The sequence below is a fragment of the Notothenia rossii genome (assembly GCF_949606895.1).
Source record: "Notothenia rossii genome assembly, chromosome: 3".
Classification (NCBI taxonomy): Eukaryota; Metazoa; Chordata; class Actinopteri; order Perciformes; family Nototheniidae; genus Notothenia; species Notothenia rossii.
The window spans coordinates 95,177,007-95,201,338 of NC_136901.1; the positions used below are offsets into that span (position 1 = coordinate 95,177,007).

At 42.8% G+C, this 24,332-nt stretch overlaps 1 protein-coding gene across 1 annotated transcript in view; it reads left to right on the plus strand.

The window, feature by feature from the left end:
- Nucleotides 1-22,776, plus strand: part of LOC307032494 (uncharacterized protein) — a 149,018-nt gene extending 126,242 nt beyond the window's left edge. Inside the window, exons 18-24 of the mRNA XM_079670489.1 lie at nucleotides 13,889-14,062; nucleotides 14,852-15,025; nucleotides 16,564-16,710; nucleotides 20,064-20,110; nucleotides 20,199-21,650; nucleotides 21,735-21,902; nucleotides 21,946-22,776. Coding sequence (XP_079526615.1) covers nucleotides 13,889-14,062; nucleotides 14,852-15,025; nucleotides 16,564-16,710; nucleotides 20,064-20,110; nucleotides 20,199-20,443 — 787 coding nt within the window. The 3' untranslated portion in view covers nucleotides 20,444-21,650; nucleotides 21,735-21,902; nucleotides 21,946-22,776. The remainder of the gene's footprint in view (nucleotides 1-13,888; nucleotides 14,063-14,851; nucleotides 15,026-16,563; nucleotides 16,711-20,063; nucleotides 20,111-20,198; nucleotides 21,651-21,734; nucleotides 21,903-21,945) is intronic.
- The last annotated feature ends 1,556 nt before the right edge of the window (nucleotides 22,777-24,332 follow it).

Here is a 24,332-nt window from a genome sequence, read left to right on the forward strand (position 1 = left end):
TAGTCTTTGAGATGAATTACAACATCATGCTGTGCTTTGTAAATGAAATCATACTCAGTTTATTATTAGTTTAATAGCACTAAGTGACTGGGCTCTGGTTTCAGACAGAGGGTGAAAAGAGGTGCTGCAGCACAGGCAGGGTGAGAGACATGAAGAGCTTTCTGAACATTAAAGCAGGTGCTTGTTACGTTCCCAGTAAGACCTGGGGGAAACTGGAGATAACAATAACATCGAGAGAGTCGGGGTGAACGTGAACACAAGTGATTTTATTCACACCAAAACAATAACGCTAACAACTGTTCTCTGAGTGAGGGAGGGGACAAAGGAGAAGGGGCCAAATCAAAGAAATGAATATAACAAAAAGACCCATCTCTAAATCTCCTCTCTGAAACACAACTCAAACAAAGAGCATGTATTCATGTAGGACAAAAGTTAGTTATTTATGACTTGCGCAATATTTAGAACGCCAGGCCCCTGCGTACCCCCTCAAGTCCCCCTAGGGGTCCCCGTACCCCCGGTTGGGAACCACTGATGTAGAGGGTACCCCAAAGCTGCCCTAACCCTCCACCTCCCACCTCACACACATTCAACAACACTCAGAAGCAGGTCGCAGGGTGATCACAGAGAGGCTCTGGGGTCAGAAGCAGGTCTGACAGGGAGCTCCTCCTTTATGACTGGCTCTGGCTGCTGATAGGCCAGCTGAGGGGACCAATCAGCCGTCAGTCCGAGGTGCACACGCAGGTTCTGATCAGCGGCTGATTACCTGCAGGGAAGAGAGCGGGTTGTGCTGTCGTGCTCTCAAGGCTTCTTCTTCTCTCTAAAGGTTAGTTACTCTCTGTGACTTTAGTTACTTTAGAATTTAGAGTACTCTCAGAGAATCAGATCAACTCTCTGTGACTTTAGTTACTTTAGACTTTAGAGTACTCTCAGAGAATCAGATCAACTCTCTGTGACTTTAGTTACTTTAGACTTTAGAGTACTCTCAGAGAATCAGATCAACTCTGTGACTTTAGTTACTTTAGACTTTAGAGTACTCTCAGAGAATCAGATCAACTCTCTGTGACTTTAGTTACTTTAGACTTTAGAGTACTCTCAGAGAATCAGATCAACTCTCTGTGACTTTAGTTACTTTAGACTTTAGAGTACTCTCAGAGAATCAGATCAACTCTCTGTGACTTTAGTTACTTTAGACTTTAGAGTACTCTCAGAGAATCAGATCAACTCTCTGTGACTTTAGTTACTTTAGACTTTAGAGTACTCTCAGAGAATCAGATCAACTCTCTGTGACTTTAGTTACTTTAGACTTTAGAGTACTCTCAGAGAATCAGATCAACTCTCTGTGACTTTAGTTACTTTAGACTTTAGAGTACTCTCAGAGAATCAGATCAACTCTCTGTGACTTTAGTTACTTTAGACTTTAGAGTACTCTCAGAGAATCAGATCAACTCTCTGTGACTTTAGTTACTTTAGACTTTAGAGTACTCTCAGAGAATCAGATCAACTCTCTGTGACTTTAGTTACTTTAGACTTTAGAGTACTCTCAGAGAATCAGATCAACTCTCTGTGACTTTAGTTACTTTAGACTTTAGAGTACTCTCAGAGAATCAGATCAACTCTCTGTGACTTTAGTTACTTTAGACTTTAGAGTACTCTCAGAGAATCAGATCAACTCTCTGTGACTTTAGTTACTTTAGACTTTAGAGTACTCTCAGAGAATCAGATCAACTCTGTGACTTTAGTTACTTTAATGTTACTCAAGTAAAAGTAGAAAAGTATTCTCATCAAAATATAGTGAAAGACAGTAAAAGTAGTCATTGTTTGATTGGTCCATTTCAGAATAATAGATATGATATGTTTTATAATGATTGATCATGAAAGTGTTCTCAAAGCTGGTAAAGGTGCAGCTAGTTTGAATGACTTTGTATACTGCAGGGTAGCTGGTGGATTTACTCCAGGTGGAACTAAAGTCTGATTCAACACTTGATTAGATTTCACATCATTCATCCACATCTGTGAAGTAACTAAAGGTGTTAAATACATGTAGTGGAGTAGAAGTACACCATGTACCTCTGAACTGTAGTGGAGTAGAAGTACACCATGTACCTCTGAACTGTAGTGGAGTAGAAGTACACCATGTACCTCTGAACTGTAGTGGAGTAGAAGTATGATGTAGCATGAAATGGAAGTACTTAAGTACAGTACTTGAGCATATGTTCTTAGTTACTTTACACCGCTGCAGCTTAGTAGCATTGGTAACACTCAAACATCTGTGTGTTGAAGCCCAGAGCAGCAGCCCTGACCTTGACCTGGACCTGGACCTGGACCTGGACCTGAGTCCTCAAAGAGTGACCGCACAATGGAGCCTCAATCTGCTGATGGGGGGTAAGAATAAAATGGACTAAACCGTTGCAGCTGATCCAGAAGGCTGCCGCAAGAGTCCTCACCAAAACCAGAAGAATCAAACGTTTCCACTTTGCAATAATACCACTTACAGTTGATCGTGGAATATCTAGGAGAGAAGACATTTCACAAACTGACTTGTTGCCACGGTGGCCTCCTGTTACAGAACCATGTTGAATTCAGTGAGCTCTTTAGAACGAGCCATTCCTTCACAGATGTTTGTAAAGGCAGACTGCATGGTGCTTGATTGTATCCACCTGTGGCAATGGGACTGAAGGAAACACCTGAGTTCAATGATTAAGAGGAGTGTCCCAATACTTTTGTCTATATAGTGTAGCTGTAATTTAAATCTGCAAACAGCAAGCTCAGCACTTTACCAGCCGGATCAGACCGGAGTCTGCATGAACTCGGTAACGTTATCCACTAGAGGCAGATGTTTTTACGTTAGCTTCACACTGCTGGCTGTAGGGCAGCTGAAGAGAGGCGAGGCGCTTCGGAGATAAACTTCACGTCTTCAGGATTTTCTATGAAAATCTTCCCGAGTCCTTCACACAGAGAGCAGCTGATATAGGACACTCAGAAGGTCGGGAAGGTCTCATTTTTTATTTCATTTTGGTCTGTTGGCACATCGGCAATACAGAGCGATTTATACAATTACGTTTTTAAATAGACTTTAGATTTAAAGAGGACCTGTCATGCAACATTCGTCATGACGACATTACTCAAATGTGGGTGGGCTTTACACCCACGGGCCAATCAGAAACGTTGCTGTCAGAAACAATGAGACGTGTTCTGGAAGTGATATGGTCTGTGTTTACATTAGCATGCTAACACTCAGAGCTAACCTGTACTGGAGAGAGTTTTCTTTTTGTTTTTTTTTAATTTATTCCACTAAAATCATACAAAAACAAAAACGTATAATTCATACACACAAATGAACAAAATTATTAGAAGCAGGAGGGCTGAAGCATAGCTTATGGGGAGTAGCCCTCCCGTGCATCATCATTAGCATCAATATAATAATGGCATTTATTTTGTCAAAAACGTAAAGAAATTAAGGAGTTCAAAGAAACAAAGAAAACCAATGAAAACTGAAAAAAATAAATAAATAAATAAAACAAAAGTTAGGGCAAGAAAAAAGCAAATGCATATATAAGTAATACTGGGAAGGTCCAATACCTGTTAGCTGGAGTAATCTGCAAATATAATTGTTTTTACTTTAGTTTTGAATTGTTGATGACTTGTAATACTTGAAAGGTCTGGGTGAAGTCCATTCCACGTTCTAACTCTGATGATGGATCAGCTGTGATTTGATGGTTCTGCAGGGCTTGCTACACAACCAGTTAGGATGCCTGGTTGGGTATTTCATGACTGTGGCTTAGAACTGCTTTTCAATGTTAGAAGGCATTTTGTTATGGAAAATGTTGTGCATAATCAGTACTGTTTTAATATTAACTATATCAACACATTTGAATAGATTGAGTTTTTTAAATATGGGAGTTGTGTGTTCATATTTACCAACACCACAGACGATTCGTAATACTTTTTTTTTTAGATGTTATTATTTTTTGTAGATTTGTTGAGTATGTGTTTCCCCATATTTCAGAGCAGTAATAAAGGCAAGGGAGAAATAGACTGTTATAAAGAGTTCTGAGTATTTGTTCCTGGAGAATGTTCTTAGTACGATACAAAATACCTATTGTTTTTGACAGTTTAGTTTGTACATCATTTATATGGTGCTTCCAGTTGAGTTTTTCATCAACAATGAGTCCTAAAAATGTACATGCTCCAACTTTCTCTATCTCAGTATTGCAAATCCGTATAATACAGTGATTTCTACTCTCAGACTTTGTATTGAATAACATGTCATTTGTTTTGGCCACATTAAGGGATCATTTATTAACTGCAAACCAGTTACATATTATTTCTAATTCTGCATTCACAATTTTAACAAGATCACCAAGATTATGATGGGAGCAGAGAATGGTGGTATCATCGGCAAACAAAATGAATTTGAACATGTCGGAGGGTTGATAATGTCATTAATATCAATCAGGAACAGTTTTGGACCTAAAGTTGATCCTTGAGGGACTCCACATGTTATAGGAAGATTGTTTGATTTTGCCTCGTCTATATCCACATATTGTAGCCTATTTATCAGATAACTCTTGACCCATTCTTTGGCTTGACCCCTTATGCCATAATGTTCTAATGTGTGTAGCAGTATGGTTCACAGTATCAAAAGCCTTTCTAAGGTCAATGAATATACCAGCTCTAATCATTTTGTTCTCAATGTTGTTGGTAATTTCTTCAACCAGTTCAATTACTGCTGAAGAAGTAGAGTGATTTTTCTGAAATCCATATTGGCTGGGGCATAGTATATTAAATTAGCTGAGGAATGACTCCAGACGGTTGGTAAAGAGTTTTTCCAGGATTTTTGAGAATTGTGGTGGCAAAGAAATGGGTCTATAATTATTCAAACTAGATTTATCACCAGATTTGAAAACCGGAATCACCTTCGCGATTTTCATTTCATTGGGAAAAATACCTTGTTGGAACGATTTATTGCATATATTTACTAGGGGGGCTACAATGTTTGGTGCAACTTGTTTAACAATATTCATACTAAGTCCTAAATAATCTTTGGACAGTTTACTGTGTTGAGAATTAACAATATCAAGCAGTTCGTTTTCTGTCATTGGGTTCAGGAACATACTCTGTTGGTTGCTGTTTTTCAGAAGACCATCCACTTTAGATGAAGTTGGGTTGATTTTACTCTCCAGATTGGGGCCAATTTCAGTAAATAACTCATTAAAGCTATTTGCAACATCCGTTGGGGTTTTTCCTTCGGTCTGGAATTTCTTGAATTCATTTCTGTTGTCAGTTATTTTCTTCTTAATTATGCTATTTATTACCTTCCAAGTGGTTTTCATATCTCTTATGGCATTTTCTAATTTTTCAGAGAAGTATCGTTTTTCACCGTTTCTAAGGATTGTAGTCAATTAGTTTTTATACAATTTTATAATGACTTTCATCTTCAGTACTTTTACTTTTCAAAAATGTCCTATAGAGTGCATTTTGTTTTACAGCAAGCGTTTTTCAGTCCACAAGTGAGCCAGGGTTTTGAGTCATTATTATTCCTGTTGCCAATCTTCATTTTAATATATGGACAACATTCGTTCATGTTTTGCATGAAAATCCTTACAAACTCATTAGAGGATTTGTTTACATCTTGAATCTCAAATACTTCTTGCCATTTTTGATTTTTTAAATTAATATTTAATTTATTTAGTGAACTGTCATTTAATGTCCGCTTAGTTATGTATGTCTTTTGATCTTTGTTATTTACAGGTTCTTTTCCACAAATTGTGAATATTGGCAGGTGATCACTGACATCAGTGATGAGGGCCCCACTATGATGTTCCGTTTCAAGGACGTTAGTGAACATGTTATCAATAACGTTTCAGTAGTGCTAGTTAACCTGGTTGGTTTGGTTATTAGAGAGAGAAGCCCGAGTGAAGCAAACATATCCATGAAGTGTCTCGCCTGTTGGAGCGAGTTGTATTTGAATAAATTAACGTTGAAATCTCCACACACATAAAGGTTTTTGATTCTCTGAGGTCTGAGCATTTTTTCTACTTGTTCATTAAATTCCTCAAGATGACTTCCGGCCAATCATATTTCCAGGCTCGCGCCAGGGCCGGGGGAGGGGTCACAAGGCGCGTCTTGTGCTGCATTCACTTGCACTCGGACATTAGAGATTTTCTCTCATAAATGCCCGATGAGCCACAACTTTTATATCAAAACAAAGCTGCCAACTGGGGTGTTAGCTGGGGTGGCAAGGCATTTTTCTGAGGTGGCAGCTGCCACCCCGTGCCACCCTGTAGAACCGCCACTGCTCCAGCGTGACAATCTTCTCGTATTTTTCCTTCATTATCCTCTCCATGCTTCCGATCGTTTCCAGCAGTTAGACCTCCTCTCTGTACGCAGTCTCGTTGCCGTCGGTGATCAGGCCGATGACGGTTGTGTCGTCAGCAAACTTCACGATGGTGTTGGAGCTGTGTGTGGCCACGCAGTCGTGAGGGAACAGGGAGTAGAGGAGAGGGCTGAGCACGCAGCCTTGAGGGGCTCCGGTGTTGAGGATCAGGGTGGAGGATGTGATGTTTCCCACCCGCACTGCCTGGGGTCTGCCCGTCAGGAAGTTCAGGATCAGACCGGAGTCTGCATGAACTCTCTGGCGTTATCCTTTAAAGACACATTCTTTACGTTAGCTTCACACTGCTGGTGCTGGAGTGCAGCTGAAGAGAGGCGAGGCGCTTCGTAGATAAACTTCACGTCTTTTGGATTTTCTCTGAAAAGCTGTCCTTCACATAGAGAGCAGTCCACCGGCTGATATAGGGAGCTCAGAAAGTCAGGAAGGTTTAAATGTTTAATGTTCTTTTCAATCTGTTCACACATCGGCAACACAAAGAGATCACTAGCATTACATTGTTATATAAAGTGACTCGAAGAGATTTAACATATTTTCCATCAGTTTCTCTCCAGCTGGCAAAAGCATCTGTTTCTGTTTCAGGGTCCAGCAGCAGAGAGCAGACTCTCCCAGCTGTCTGTCCTTCAAGAGCGACTGGTCGAAGGACGACATCATAGACTTTAAAGGACGACCTCCATCTGCTGATCAGAGGTAAGCTGTAACTCATAGTAAGAGTCCGGTTATCATTGAATAAAGCTAGTCCGTATGAATTCTTGTTCAACTTATTTTCCAGCAGTTTTTCTCCAGCATGTTTTACGGCCACATAATCAGGAGAGAGGAAGTCGTTTTTTCTCAGCGAGAACTGAACCTGTTAAGCCTGAATATTGTTGTGTTTGCCCCCGCCGGCACGGAACTGTGTGTCAGGGCTTCTTAACATTTAACAACCTACTAATGTGTCATACCCACTTAACGGGAAGAAACTCAGCTAACTGACGATATGAAATTTTTTTACCGAAACAAAACACAAGTCTAACGCCGGGCGTCTGAATTAGCACTAAGCGAAAGAGTGCTAACGCACTTAGCAAATAACTCACGGTAGCAATATTGTATATTCATCGGATCTGCACAAACAAGATATTATATTATATTGATTCCGATAGTATAAGTATCATCACTGTGCGACCAAAACTCACGGCAGCGAAAATCAGGAAAAACAACATATCTTGACTTTACGTCTTACCTTTGCTGTTTTCTGATCAAAAGTTGTGTTTCAGGGCATTTGAACGCAGACAAACGCTGCTGAAGGTTAATCCAATGTCTCTGTGTCACTTTGAAATGATTACTGATAATCCATCATAACCTTTATGGCAATAAACGTATTTTACAAATAGAGTGTAACAGAGCTTCCGGTTTTGGGCAAACTGCGTGCGCTTCACTCTCACTCCTCAATAGCAGGGCTCAACGCTAACTTTTTAAAGTGGTTGCCAGGCAACCAGGCATCAGCTTTTGGTTGCCAAAACTGAAAATACGGTTGCCATTTTTAGTCACCTTATATTTTAAATAATTAAGATACTATACAGTTATTCATCAACTTAATAATGAACATGTGACAAAAGAATGTTCAAATGCTTTACAATAAGTAATTAACACAATTATCTGAAACCTAAGTGGTAGGAAACTCGTCCACCCTCAATGGCTGGTACACTAAACACCAGTAGTGCAGCTGCTGTCATGTTCTTCACAGATCCCTCATACATGAATTGAGCAAGTCACGAGTTTCTTAGCCATCCGTTGTCTCCCTTTCAAATGTGGGTTTGACCTTTGTGCTGACCCCCACCATAGATCCCCTGGCCCTTCAGCATTGAAGTCTTGGATTGGCCAGACTGATACATTTGTAATGTTAAATAAATGAAAACCATTCACAGTTAAGAATTAGATATGAATCATTAATGCTGTAAATGAACTTTAATAAGTCTAACTATATTTAACATGTGTTACCTTTTTATAGAAGTGATTATATTTTTATGCCAATATTTTACTATGGTAAAGTTTCGTTTAGCATTTTTATTTTGGTCGTAATAAAATCGGGACTCTTATTTTGAAGGAACTTTTACCGGAAGTGAATGCACAACGGAGCAGAATGAAATCAACCCACTCCAAATATTTCTTCTTAGAGTAAGTGAGAAATGGATTTAACTTCTGTATGACAGCTACCATGCTGGAGAAATAAGAAACTATAATTGTATGCAATCATTTATGGCATTAATAATTAATATCTAATTCTGAACTGTGAATAGTTTTTTATTTATTTAACATTAGAGATGTGTTAGTCTGGCCAAACTTGATGGCAACCTAAAATCCCTCTCTTTCCATATCTCAGACAGAAGATATTATTGGAGACAAAACAGCCAATCAGAATTGACCTTCTCGAGTTCTCCGATTTGGTTGGTTTTGTGGCACATTTGTAACACTGTGCCAACTTGGAGCCCGCAGGCAAACCTGAGCGCGCACTGGGTGGAGAGGTTGAGCGAGGGAGAGAGAGCGTGTGCAGGAGTTTGTGACAGGGCTTGAGTCAATTTCTCTTCAAAATAGAATTGATGTGTTTGCAAAATCTATTTTTCTGTGGTCTAAAATGTTCAATTGGCGCTCAATAACATTTTCTATGCTCAAAATGTTTCATTGCTTGCTCAGGATAGAGGCACAAAAATAACACCATATCTTTCGCCTCCCAAGACTTTACCCATTTCCTCTTTGCTTTACGTTCGGGTTCATCTTGCTTTCTATCAGTTGAATCACTTTGAACATTCGTTTGAGATGTTGACGGGTCGGCCGAACTTTTTACCCCACAGCCAAACAACTTACTTTGCTTCGCCATTAATTGTAAAACAAACACACGGCGCACCGCGCATGCGAGTAAACGTGCATGGCTTTCTGGCTCCGTAATCACACCAACGCACGTGCAACTTAAGTATCAGGTTCCGACTGGTCACAACAATAATTAAATATCACTCTTAATACAACAAATAATTAACATGTATCTCTTTTGGGGTGCACATTTAGCTGTTTGCTGTCCTTATTTCTCTATGTTAGAAACTGGTTGCCACTGATGCAAACCAAAGGCCAAGAAGTGGTTGACATTTTTTCTGAATGGTTGCCAATGGCAACCTGGCAACCGTTACTGTCGAGCCCTGCCAATGGTAATATTTAGGTGGATTTAGGAATCCCTCCTCGATTCTATTGGCTCTAACGGTTCAAAACAGGATGTCAATCACCAGAATCGACCAATGGGTTCCAGAGATATGGCAAATAAACCCAAATGACCCCAAAGGTGTTTTTTTTCTAAACCTCTCTAAAAAGGTCAAATGTCACTTGTTTTGCATCAATCTTGAAACAAGCTTTTAGTTTACTATCCCATCATTCAAGGGTGGTTTTCACTATAAGTAATGTTTTTTTTTTGGACGGACACTATAGAGTGGCGAAGTCACGCCCATCTACTTCCGGTCCATGGGACCTTATTTCTGAAAAATAATGTATTGAAGTCAATGGAGAGAGAAAGATTATCTCTCGATCCCGTTTGAATTGTGCCATGAATTACACATATGATGTTTGTCAATTTAAAAAATAATTTCCATTTCCAAAAAGTTTTTGTTTGTTTGTTTTAAGTTTGTCTTAAAACTGTTGAAATGTAAGACTATGAAAAATACGCAACTATAAAGACTACAAATCCCAGAGTCCCGGTCCCGCATGCTGGCTCTCACGGAACCGACTAACTCCCCTTGTGTGTGTGTACAGCTCTCAACGTGCCCAGACTTGGAGTGATTTTCACCTCTTTTAATACTTTCCGCCTCATTCTGAAGGAAAGAAGTGAAATGTGCCAACATGACGGCCGTCTTGGTGTGTGGTGCGAGAGGGAGATGTAGTTCATTCAGTGTAATTCAGCGTTTCACACAAACAAAAGTGTTACTTCACAGTTTTACCACACATTTTTATTTTTTTGACTTGTAAAATGATCTTTTAAATTGATAAACATCATATGTGTAATTCGTGGCACAATTCAAACGGGATCGGAAGATAATCTTTCTCCCCATTGACTTCAATACATACTTTTTCCGAAATAAGGTCCATGGAGCTCCCCCGGAAAGGGAGGGACTTCGCCTCTCTATAATTTACATTTTTTTACTATGTTCAATCTGAATTTACTTTAAAATAAAAACATCTATATTGATTCTGACTCATCTGCATTCAACTCACAGGTTTATCATTGCTTTGAGAAAAAATATTAATAATTTACCCCTTTTTAGAAGTGAAGATATAGTCATTTGTTCTGGGCATGTCATCCGTTTTTGTCCAACTTGCATCTGTTTCTGTTTCAGGGTCCAGCAGCAGAGACCAGACTCTCCCAGCTGTCTGTCCTTCAAGAGCGACCGGTCGAAGGACATCTTCTTAGAGTTTAAAGGACGACCTCCATCTGCTGATCAGAGGTAAGCTGTAACTCATAGCAAGAGTTTGGTTATGATAGAATAAAACTAGTTCTTAAACTCAACGTCCGGCCCCTCCTCATGTCCAAAGTGTTTAGTTGTGAACGTCCACACTGAGAGGGGCAGTGAAACTCCGTCTGAAAGCTCAGGCTGTTCAGAAGCTGTTCCACCATCTCACAAACACTTCTGATGGAGGAGACTGAGCCTTCATCAAAGTCACAACCAGCTCTACTGCCAGGTGAACCCTGACCCCTGCTGTGGGGCTGAAGGTGGAGCTGGGGGGGTAACGGGGGCTGGTGTAAGAACTGTCCCTAGGTCTGTCCTCTTCCTGATGAACAGCTGTTAGCCAGCTGCAGAGTCCAGTCTCTATCCACACAGCCACGTTCCAGGAAGACCAGAATGAAGGATGGACAGAATCCTCTTCAACAGTAGCTGGAAATCAATATTCCTGTAGTGCAAAGTTCCCGCTGACGCACAGGACCACCAGCCTGTTTCCCTGTCCTCCTTTACCCTGAGTGTTTCTCTGTGTGGACAGACATCATGTGAGCTAATACTTCATGGTTCCTCCACAGAGGGGACCAGGAGAGCGGGGAGGTTCCCGGTGGTCAGTCTGCCCAGCAGCATCAGACACAGCTGGACTCCATATTCACGGTGAGTACATGTACTACAGATACTTGACCTCTCTTCTGTTCACAGTCATCTCCATGCTGCACTTTCAGAGAGTCAGTCTGTCCGGATCTGATGTTTGGATCCATGGTTTATAGTTTGTGTCCTTCATGTGATGTTCCAGCTGCTGGAGGACCACATCGTCACCTTTGTGAAGAGCGAGCTGAAGAAGATCCAGAAGGCTCTGAGTTCAGATTACCCAGCATGCTTAGAGAGTCAGAGGGAGGATGAGGAGGTGTTGGAGGCTGAGGATGAAGAGCAGAGGAGGAGCAGAGAGGCCTTCCTGAACATCACACTGCACTTCCTGAGGAGCATGAAGCAGGAGGAGCTGGCTGAGCGTCTGCACAGCAGTAAGAGGGTTTCTATAGAGAGTTAACACTCTGGATAAATGTCTCCTCTGCTGATGTCTCAAGAGACCAACATATATCCATACTTCATTCAGAGAACCAGAGTTACAGTGTGACCTCATGATCTTTGTTCTGTGTTCTTTCAGGAACCTTTGCTGGAGTCTGTCAGCGTAAACTTAAGTCCACCCTGCAGGAGAGGTTCCAGTGTGTGTTTGAGGGCATTGCTAAAGCAGGAAACCCAACCCTTCTGAACCAGATCTACACAGAGCTCTACATCACAGAGGGGGGGTCTGCAGAGGTCAATGCTGAACATGAGGTCAGACAGATTGAAACAGCATCCAGGAAACCAGACAGACCAGAAACAACCATCAGACAAGAAGACTTCTTTAAAGCCTCACCTGGAAGAGATGCACCAATCAGAGCAGTGATGACAAAGGGCGTGGCTGGCATTGGGAAAACAGTCTTAACACAGAAGTTCACTCTGGACTGGGCTGAAGGCAAAGCCAACCAGGACATCCAGTTCATATTTCCATTCACCTTCAGAGAGCTGAATGTGGTGAGAGAGAACAAGTACAGCTTGGTGGAACTTGTTCATCACTTCTTCTCTGAAACCAGAGACGCAGGAATCTGCAGGTTTGATCAGTTCCCGGTTGTGTTCATCTTTGACGGTCTGGATGAGAGTCGACTTCCTCTGGACTTCCTCAACAATGAGATCCTGACTGATGTCACAGAGTCCACCTCAGTGGATGTGCTGCTGACAAACCTCATCAGGGGGAAGCTGCTTCCCTCTGCTCGCCTCTGGATAACCACACGACCTGCAGCAGCCAATCAGATCCCTCCTGAGTGTGTGGACATGGTGACAGAGGTCCGAGGGTTCACTGACCCACAGAAGGAGGAGTACTTCAGGAAGAGATTCAGAGATCAGGAGCAGGCCGGCACCATCATCTCCCACATCAAGACCTCACGAAGCCTCCACATCATGTGCCACATCCCAGTCTTCTGCTGGATCTCTGCTTCAGTTCTGGAGGAGGTGTTGAAAACCAGAGAGGGGGGAGAGCTGCCCAAGACCCTGACTGAGATGTACATCCACTTCCTGGTGGTTCAGTCCAAAGTGAAGAACATCAAGTATGATGGAGGAGCTGAGACAGATCCACACTGGAGTCCAGAGAGCAGGGAGATGATGGAGGCTCTGGGGAAACTGGCTTTTGAGCAGCTGCAGAAAGGCAACCTGATCTTCTATGAGTCCGACCTGACAGAGTGTGGCATCGATATCAGAGCAGCCTCAGTGTACTCAGGAGTGTTCACACAGGTCTTTAGAGAGGAGAGAGGACTGTACCAGGACCAGGTGTTCTGCTTCGTCCATCTGAGCTTTCAGGAGTTTCTGGCTGCTCTTCATGTCCATCTGACCTTCATCACCTCTGGAGTCAACCTGCTGGCAGAAGAACCAACAACCTCCCAGAAGCCTAAAGTCAAACCTGAACTAACACATCTCTACCAGAGTGCTGTGGACCAGGCCTTACAGAGTCCAAACGGACACCTGGACTTGTTCCTCCGCTTCCTCCTGGGTCTTTCTCTGCAGACCAATCAGAAACTCCTACGAGGCCTGCTGACACAGACAGGAAGTCGCTCACAGACCAATCAGGAAACAGTCCAGTACATCAAGAAGAAGATAGAAGAGGATCTGTCTCCAGAGAGAAGCATCAACCTGTTCCACTGTCTGAATGAACTGAATGATCGTTCTCTAGTGAAGCAGATCCAACAGTCCCTGAGTTCAGGAAGTCTCTCCACAGATAAACTGTCTCCTGCTCAGTGGTCAGCTCTGGTCTTCATCTTACTGTCATCAGGAGAAGATCTGGACGTGTTTGACCTGAAGAGATACTCTGCTTCAGAGGAGGCTCTTCTGAGGCTGCTGCCAGTGGTCAAAGCCTCCAACAAAGCTCTGTGAGTACAGAGATCATTGATTTAGAGAATCAGTTATTAACACACTGCTGTCTTCTGAATAACTGTTGTCCTCATCGTCTCTTCAGGCTGAGTGGCTGTGACCTGTCAGAGAGAAGCTGTGCAGCTCTGTCCTCAGTCCTCAGCTCCCAGTCCTCTAGTCTGAGAGATCTGGACCTGAGTAACAACCACCTGCAGGATTCAGGAGTGAAGCTGCTGTCAGCTGGACTGGAGAGTCCACACTGTGAACTGAAGACTCTCAGGTCAGAGACCAGAACAGTTTGACTTAGCCAGCAATACAAGTCAATACCACCATCAGCCATGCTGCTGTGCTGTGGGAATACCATCACTCACATCTGTATCTTTGTAACGCAACAATGAGAGAACACACGTTCACATGCATGTGTCATATTTTGGTTAGCTACATTTAACTAAGTTACTTTAGCCAAAGCCTTAGCTAGTTTTGTTTTAGCAACTAACTAAAACAAATGTGTTACATATATATTTTGTAGTAGCCATTTGTGAAATATGACAGCTTGATTAGCTTTGAAAACTGTGATCCTGGATTGAATGAATTTCATATTAATGAAACTATAAATGAGACAAAGTTAGCTAGCTAGCTCCCCCCGCCTCACTTCAGTCAACATCGTTAAGTCTGATTTCTTTGTGGGTAATTGGACCATGTGACATATACTAAGAATAACTTTATAGGAACAGTCAGTCTTCTACTTCCTTTTTAACTGTTGCCTAGACGCGCAGACTGCAGGGATTTCAAGAGATTTCCCAATATTCAAAACAGAGAAGCCAGATCCAGATGTATTTGTAGGCACGAGTACATACTCTGTTGATGGCGCTCTGCTGAAAGCAGCAATGGAACAAACAGGACTAAACTCTCCATGTGTGTTTGCTCCAGGGAGGCAAACCCCCCTAGACTTCCTATTGGCTGGTTCCATCACATGCACCATTACAATCCTACATATCATATCTTATCCAGGGGGATTCATTTTAAACACAAATGTTGTTTCTCTTTTTGTTCATTCTGTTCTCTTCAGGCTGAGTGGCTGTGACCTGTCAGAGAGAAGCTGTGCAGCTCTGTCCTCAGTCCTCAGCTCCCAGTCCTCTAGTCTGAGAGATCTGGACCTGAGTAACAACGACCTGCAGGATTCAGGAGTGAAGCTGCTGTCTGCTGGACTGGAGAGTCCACACTGTGAACTGAAGACTCTCAGGTCAGAGACCAGAACAGTTTGACTTAGCCAGCAATACAAGTCAATACCACCATCAGCCATGCTGCTGTGCTGTGGGAATACCATCACTCACATCTGTATCTTTGAAACGCAACAATGAGAGAACACACGTTATACCATCATCGATTACATTCAAGATTCAGAGATGTATTGTCAGGTCATATACACAACTACGGTGTAGTTCTGCAATGAAGGAAACACGTAGGTCAGAGGTTCCTCAACAGTGCAATTACAAGACGTACATTTTTATAGAAATAAAATAATAATAATATAGTCTGCAAAAATGTATAAAAACAGAGCAAGCTCAGGTGCTTAACTCTCTCTTAACATTGTTGTTGTGAAACGAGACACAACAAATGTGTCACAATTCTCCAAATGACTCCTGGCACGACCTTCTTTAAAGCCTCTAAAAGGAGCTTTCATTATGAGTGATTTGGGCAGCTCTTATTGGACGAAGCGTTTGACCTCCAGAACTCATTTGGGTAGTTTCAGCCGAGCACCTCCTAGTCCGAGACTCTCTTCCTGGAAACGGTGGATTGCTCCCTCCGGGTTGGCAGTGAGCGGCCGTTTCTCAATGTCGAGTAAAGCTGCTGCAGAGCCACTATTTCAAGTATACTCCGACATCGAGTGGCGCCGAATGCTGGGCATTTAAACAGTCCTTCGGCGCTACTCGATGATGTAGTATACTTGAAATAGTGGCTCTGCAGCAGCTTTACTGGACATTGAGAAACGGCCAGTTTCTCTCCAAAGTGGGGAGTTCAACTATCTCAGGGTCTCGTTAACGAGGGAGGGTCAAATGAAGCGTTAGATGGACAGGCGGTTTGTTGCAGAGTCAGCAGTGATGCAGACGTTGTACACAATCGTTAAGAGAGAGGAAGCTGAGCTGGAGGTCCGTCTGCGATCAACCCTTACTCCCCGTCATGAGCTTTAGGTAGTCACTGAAAGGATGAGACCACAGATACAAGCAGTCTAACTGAGCGTCAGATGAAAGCTTCTTCTGCAGGCTGACTGGGCCTCAGAGATTGGGGGAGGAGCTCTGAAGAGACAGAACATGCTGAGTGATTTAATTTGGGTCCTGAGACGCCTCAGGACCAGCCAGCAGGAGCTGAGGTGGTGCTGGTTAAACACCATTTCATTATTCTGTGTCTAACACTCTGGATGATTTCTGAAATACTCCATGTATCTCCACAATGAGCAGCCCTGATAGGCCACACTGTGAGCGTCTCAGACGATCTGCCTGGTGGTGTTGGAGGTCTGATGTCCAAACTGTAGTAGAGTGTGTCGGCTGCAGATCTTCTTGTCGTCATCTCTCTGTGTCTTTGTTCACATTATTCTCTATTCCTTTGTTTTATGATCTGTTCATATCAATAAGACCCTTACCATGGCTGTCCAGTTGAACTGTGAAGCAGTGACTGGAGTTTTAGGTGTAGAGATGACCCAGAGGTGATGCAGTAATAAGCCCCGCCCCCTTCCAGTCCCGGACCCTCAGATGATCTGACGGCTTGTTTGTGTGTCTTCAGGCTGTCAGGCTGTCTGATCACAGAGGAAGGCGGTGATGCTCTGGCCTCAGCTTTAAACCCCTCCCATCTGAGAGAGCTGGACCTGAGCTACAATCATCAAGGAGCCTCAGGGGGGAGGCTGCAGTCTGCTGGACTGGACACGCTCAGGTATGGATCACTGACGGCCTAAACAAGGGGTCCCCAACCTTTTTTCCCAAGAGCCCCCCCCAAATGACTCTGGTTGGAAGTTGCGCCCCCCCCCCCCACACACACACGGGGGGTAGTATTTAGTTATAGGATGATGAAAGCGTAATTAAGGAGCACTATTGGAGTGACTTTGATGGTTATTGGACTCAGGATTCGTTCATTTGGATTCTCGCTGTATGAAGAAATTAAAGAGCGGCGGAAGTGGAAACAATTCACAAAGGGATTAAAGTGTTTAAAACACATGCTCAAAGTAAGCTGGGTTTTGCCGATGTGTTTATGTGGATTCAAAAGTTGAAAATAATCTACAAAATGGAGGAGACCGATCTGATCGGAGCAACTGTGACAAATCATCCAACTGAATAAAAAAATAAAAAATGAAAAAAAAGTCTGAATATGATATTTGGCCTCAAATCATCTGAGGCCTGGCGCACCCCCTGCGATCACCCCCAAGGGGGGCGTGTCCCCCAGGTTGGGAAACACTGGCCTAAACAATGCCTGCAAAAAGAAAAAGACACTATATAGCAGAGGTGGGAGTAAGTCCTACATGTGCAAGTCATGAGCAAGTCTCAAGTCTTGACCTACAAGTATCAAGCAAGTCCCAAGTCACTGTGGTGAGAGTCAAGCAAGTCAAGTCATACGACATTCTGATGAATAAGCCCAGTTTCCACATTTCAATCAGTTCAAAGACAGTGGTTATGAAAATGGATTCAACCCACACTATGATCTTCATTACATACACAGCTAATCATTTGAAATCTAATTCAGACCGATGACGATCATATTAGATTCATATTAACCCTAGAACTGCAGACAATATAGCTAGGACTCAGAAAGTCTGTTCAAAAAGGCAGAACTCCAGGTAAGAAAATCAGATATGGCATTTTCCATTCCACATATTGAATTTAAAGGTCTGTTAACACTAGAACCGCCAACAGCGTCAGCTCCTACAGAGATATCATTTCAATCATTTCATTTGTTCCTCTTCATCATTTCCTTATAAACTAAGCAGGACGATTTAAAACTCACTTAATTGGGTTCATTTAGAAATGGCTTCAGTTTATCATCAGAACAGATCAAAAAGTTCAGATTCATTTTACAATAAATCAAGGAAGGATGCACTTCTACAAACAAAAACAACATCATTAAAACATTTAAACAAACTACTAAAAGTAGAAGAACTACATTATTCAAAAGTGTAATGTGAATGTTTAGTTTATGAATCCCTTGGAGGTTCTAGTGTTCATTTGTCTTCTCTTTGCTTAATCGATTTGAAACCAAGTCTAACATAGCTTAAACTTAACGTTAGCTTTCTAGCTAACACAACACATGCACCTTTCTCTGTGGTTTTTTGTAGTGAGGAATGAAGGTGGATGTTGTGGTGGTCCTGTCACTGAACTTTATGCTGCAGACCCTGCATACCGCTGTTCTCTTCTTATTACCGTCATCCACAAAATAATCCTTGAATCCAAACTTCACTATTTGTGGAGTAACGCTAGCTGCTGCCATGTTAACTGAGACTCCTGCCTTCTAGTGGGTTGCCAGGTTTGCACGCATGGCGCTATAATCACCCAATCACATTTCGAAAAAACTAAACGTAATATCTCACTACAAAAACAAACGCAAATATTTCATTTTAAAAAGTCAAGTCCTTTCAAGTCATCTGTCTCAAGCTTAAGTCAACTCTCAAGTCATCAGTTCAAAGTCAAGTCTTTTATCAATGTTAGTCAAGCAAGTCTCAAGTCCAAAAATATGCGGCTCGAGTCAAGTCAGGTGACTCGAGTCCCCACCTCTGCTACATAGAACACATCTTTGTAACTTGTCTTTTCAATCTGGTACATTCCCTCATGAAATGAAAATAGCTAAAGTTATACCATGATATCAAACTGGGATAAACACCGTGACACACATCACATGTTTCTTTGCTCTCCCACTTTCATCCTTGAAAAGGCTTTTACAAAAAGACTTGACAGTTTCATGGAAACACATCAGCTGTTGGACGACAGTCACTATGGATTCAGGAAAGACAGATCAACATGTACGGCACTGATGGGATTAAGTGAGGAAGTAGCAAACTGCTTGGACAATCAAAATATTAATAATAATTGGGGATAGCAAGACACACTCTGGAGAACACATCATGATATACTCTGAGTGTGTCAGTTCTTCAGTGATTCAGCCGAACTTGAGAGGCTGGAGGGCAACAGAGGACGCTTGGACAACTCATACAAATAATTATTTATCCGTTTTTCTCAGATATGATTATTTTTCTTTCAATATTGACGTTCGTCTCGACAGTGTGAAACACAAAACCAACCTGCAGCCGTTATGCACATTACAAAAAAGGGCTCTAAGAGTCATCAGTAATGTTGGATATCTTGAACACACATTACATCACATGTCACTTGTTAGACGCTTTTATCCAAAGTGACTCACATTCATTCAGTACTGTGGACAATCCCCACAGGAGCACTTTGAGGTGAAGTGTCTCAGGGACACAACGACATGCTGACTGCAGTGGGACTCCAACTTGCTACCCCCTGATTCAAAGTTCAGCACACAATCCACTGAGCCACAGCCTCACACTCATTCATCATTCTTGAAGTCACACACACTGCAGTTTACTGATCTGGTTACATTTCAAAGTGCATCATGTACAGAGCAAGAGATCATCTACTTGCTAGGAAACTACAGACGTTGTTCACAGACAGAGAGGGGGGGTCTCATCTGAGAGGAGGTCTACATCTGAAACAACTCAAGGTCAGAAGAACTCTGAGAAGAGCAGAACGATCTGTGGGGGGGTTCATGGAGCGCTTTGGAGCAGGAGCTCAGACAAAGCACACATAGCATTCACTTTGAAGGATGCTCAGAAACAGTTCTTTGGAAAAGCATGAGAATGAAGAAAGGAGATTGAAGAGGAGAAATGATTGTAAATGTATAAATGTAAATATGTAAGTAGGAATAACTTTCAGACATGATTTAAAGGATAATCACTGATCAGCAGTGAGTAAGGGATCAATAAGCATCTGCTCCCTCCTGCTCCCTTCGGACACATAGGATTCATTATTATTATTATGAACATTGATAAAGACTTTATTCTAACAATACGCTGTTCTGTTTTTCACATCTGATTTTTTAATAAAGATTGAAATGAAATGAAATAATGTGTGGGGGGGGGTTGGAGTGTCTAGAAGTGATTAACATATGAAATCCTGAATGTGGAGCTGAAACAGGAGTGATGTGATAGGGGGGGGGGCAGCCTGTGGACATGTAAGATCATTCAAAGACTAACTGACCCCCCCCCCCTCTGCTTCCAGCCTGGAGCCTGCTGCAGTCCGGTTCTTGAGGCCAGGTCTCAGGAAGTGTAAGTGTGTTTTTCATCATGAACATCTTCACCCTGGGACATCACAGGGACATGAATAACCTTTAATACCTGCTGTGTCTCTCATCAGATTCCTGTGGACTCACACTGGACTCAAACACAGTGAACAGAGGACTCAGACTGTCTGAGGACAACAGGAAGGTGACACGTGTGAGAGGAGAGGATCATAAATATCCTGATCATCCAGAGAGGTTTGACTCCTCCTGTCCTCAGCTGATGTGCAGAGAAGCTCTGACTGGTCTCTGTTACTGGGAGGTCGAGTGGAGAGGAGGGGTTTCTATATCAGTGACTTACAGAGGAATCAAGAGGAGATGAGGGAGAGGGGACTGTGTGTTTGGAAGGAATGATCAGTCCTGGAGTCTGTTCTGCTATGATAGAGGTTACTATGTCAGGCACCATAAGATAGTAACATCCATCTCCTCCTCCTCCTCCTCCTCCTCCTCCTCCTCTGGTAGAGTAGCAGTGTATCTGGATCATCCTGCTGGCTCTCTCTCCTTCTACAGAGTCTCCTCTGACACACTGACCCACCTCTACACCTTCAGAACCACATTCACTGAACCTCTCTATGCTGGGTTTAGGTTATGGTTTGGGTTAGGGTCTGGGTTTGGGTCTGGTTCCTCAGTGTCTCTGTGTGCTCTACAGGAGTGATACCCCCCCCCCCCCCCCCCCTGCTGAGCACATAGATCAGTGTGTTCAGGATCACTTACAGCTGACTCTCAGGTCTTCAGGTCTGCTTTCTGTCTCCAGAACCAGAACTCTCAGGTCTTATGGTCTGCTTTCTGTCCCCAGAACCAGAACTCTCAGGTCTTCTGGTCTGCTTTCTGTCCCCAGAACCAGAACTCTCAGGTCTTCTGGTCTGCTTTCTGTCCTCAGAACCAGAACTCTCAGGTCTTCTGGGTCTGCTTTCTGTCCCCAGAACCAGAACTCTCAGGTCTTCTGGTCTGCTTTCTGTCTCCAGAACCAGAACTCTCAGGTCTTCTGGGTCTGCTTTGTGTCTCCAGAACCAGAACTCTGAGGTCTTCTGGTCTGCTTTATGTCCCCAGAACCAGAACTCTCAGGTCTTCTGGGTCTGCTTTCTGTCCCCAGAACCAGAACTCTCAGGTCTTCTGGTCTGCTTTCTTTCCCCAGAACCAGAACTCTCAGGTCTCCTGGGTCTGCTTTCTGTCCCCAGAACCAGAACTCTCAGGTCTCCTGGTCTGCTTTCTGTCCCCAGAACCAGAACTCTCAGGTCTTCTGGTCTGCTTTCTGTCCCCAGAACCAGAGCCCTCGGGTCTTCTGGTCTGCTTTCTGTCCCCAGAACCAGAACTCTGAGGTCTTCTGTTCTGCTTTCTGTCCCCAGAACCAGAACTCTCAGGTCTTCTGGTCTGCTTTATGTCCCTAGAACCAGAACTCTCAGGTCTTCTGGTCTGCTTTCTGTCCCCAGAACCAGAGCCCTCGGGTCTTCTGGTCTGCTTTCTGTCCCCACAACCAGAACTCTCAGGTCTTCTGGTCTGCTTTCTGTCTCCAGAACCAGAACTCTCAGGTCTTCTGGTCTGCTTTCTTTCCCCAGAACCAGAACTCTCAGGTCTTCTGGTCTGCTTTCTTTCCCCAGAACCAGAACTCTCAGGTCTTCAGGTCTGCTTTCTGTCTCCAGAACCAGAACTCTCAGGTCTTCTGGTCTGCTTTCTGTCTCCAGAACCAGAACTCTCAGGTCTTCAGGTCTGCTTTCTGTCCCCAGAACCAGAACTCTGAGGTCTTCAGGTCTGCTTTCTGTCCCCAGAACCAGAACTCTCAGGTCTTCTGGGTCTGCTTTCTGTCTCCAGAACCAGAACTCTCAGGTCTTCTGGGTCTGCTTTCTGTCTCCAGAATCAGAACTCTCAGGTCTTCTGGTCTGCTTTCTGTCTCCAGAACCTGAACTCTCAGGTCTTCAGGTCTGCTTTCTGTCCCCAGAACCAGAACTCTCAGGTCTTCTGGTCTGCTTTCTGTCTCCAGAATCAGAACTCTCAGGTCTTCTGGTCTGCTTTCTGTCTCCAGAACCAGAACTCTCAGGTCTTCAGGTCTGCTTTCTGTCCCCAGAACCAGAACTCTGAGGTCTTCTGGGTCTGCTTTCTGTCCCCAGAACCAGAACTCTCAGGTCTTCTGGTCTGCTTTCTGTCTCCAGAATCAGAACTCTCAGGTCTTCTGGTCTGCTTTCTGTCCCCAGAACCAGAACTTTCAGGTCTTCTGGGTCTGCTTTCTGTCCCCAGAACCAGAACTCTCAGGTCTTCTGGTCTGCTTTCTGTCCCCAGAACCAGAACTCTCAGGTCTTCTGGTCTGCTTTCTGTCTCCAGAACCAGAACTCTCAGGTCTTCTGGTCTGCTTTCTGTCTCCAGAACCAGAACTCTGAGGTCTTCTGGGTCTGCTTTCTGTCTCCAGAACCAGAACTAAACCTGGAGAAGTCCAGTTGTTACTCTCCAAACATCTGGAACAAAGTCCCAGAAACCTGCAGGTCTTGTTTCATGTTTCTTTGATTCTCTTCTCTTTTGAAGGACTAGTTTGAAAAGCCATCTGATAACGTGTTTCCGCTGCACTGGTTCTGAATGCTCTGAATGTCTTTCATTTGTTTAAAGCTCTTTGAATAGCCTTGTGTTGAAAGCTGCTGTATAAATAAACCTGCCTTGCCTTTGCAATGTTGAGTTGGTCTTCATTTTAAATATCCATGTTTCTTAGATGAATGATAGTAAAAAGGTATTTCTTGACATTTGATAGACTGCATTATTAACATATTAAAAACATATTAGGATTTGTAGTTGCAGATTGAATTCTCTGTTTCAACAGGTCGGTAATGTGCAGTTTCCTCCACTAGATGTCACTCTTTACCTTCTCCTAAATACTCTGTACAATGCACTGATCCGTGCATCAGTTACTTTCACTGATTTACACTACAGTATATGTAAAGACAATATATTCTATATTCTAATGTTCAGTGTTCTGTGTGACCTTATTCTATGTGACATGTTTAAAGGTGACTTATTCCTGCTTCTTACTTACAGCATTACGTCTTCTTTTATCCTTTTATACTTAAGTGTCCCTGTCCTGCTCCTGCTAAGATTTATATAAGTACATTTTGGACTAAAATAAAGACTAAATTGTATAAAACTCTAGAAAGATCAAACATTCTGAGCAGTGAATGTGAGGTCTGCAGTACCGCCTCTGCCCACTGTGAGGCGCCATGTGTCCGCAGAACAAAGAGTCACACAGGTCCCTGAGATGGAAAGAACATGTTGAGCTTTGATTTCTAAAGTATTTCCCCTTTAAAAGGCAGTATTTACCCTGCTGTACTTCTCTGTGTTTTAATGCTTGGATTATTTATTGTTTGTTTCAAATGTTACTAAATGTTGTGAAGCCTTGCAGGGATTTAAAGGAAGTTCAGCGTTAATGACAGGAAGCAAACCACCGGGAACACTTAGTAAAGAAACACTAAGTTACACGTGTTTTTATTTACAGATAGAAACCCACCGGCTGCACACGGATACCTCACATGTGGAAATGTCAAGTAAACATGAAATAAAGCAGATTCACTGGAAGCGTTCAAACACACCTGCTCCAGGAATACTATCACGTAAAGAAAGAGCCTTCCAGAAGCCTTTCTACTCTTGGGTCTTGGAAATCACAAACATCCTGAATCCACTTTGTAAAGGGCTTTTTCAGGACATTTAAACTATACCTTTAGTCAATATATAAAACATCCAGGAGAGGTTAAGGGTTCTGAGGTTTTTAAGGGGTTTTGGGGGACCTAGGGGGACTAAGGAGGACATTTAAGGTGTTCTTATACATATTTAAGGGGTTATAGGGAAGAAGGTGTTCTGATGCATCTTTAAGGGGTTATAGGGAAGATTTAAGGTGTACGAATACATTTTTAAGGGCTTTCAGGAAATATGTAATGGGTTCTGATATTTTAAGGGTATTTTGGGGAAGATTTAAGGTGTTCTGATACATCTTTAAGGTGTTATAGGGATGCTTTAAGGCGTTCTGATACATCTTTAAGGGGTTATAGGGATGCTTTAAGGCGTTCTGATACATCTTTGAGGGGTTTAAGGGACGATTTAATGGGTTCTGATATTTGTAAGGTGTCTTGGGGGACCTGGGGGGATTTAAACAGTTCTTATTATTGTTAAAGATATCTTTGTGTATCTAGAGAATATTGAATGTGATATTTTTAGGGGGTGTCCGGGATGAGACTTAA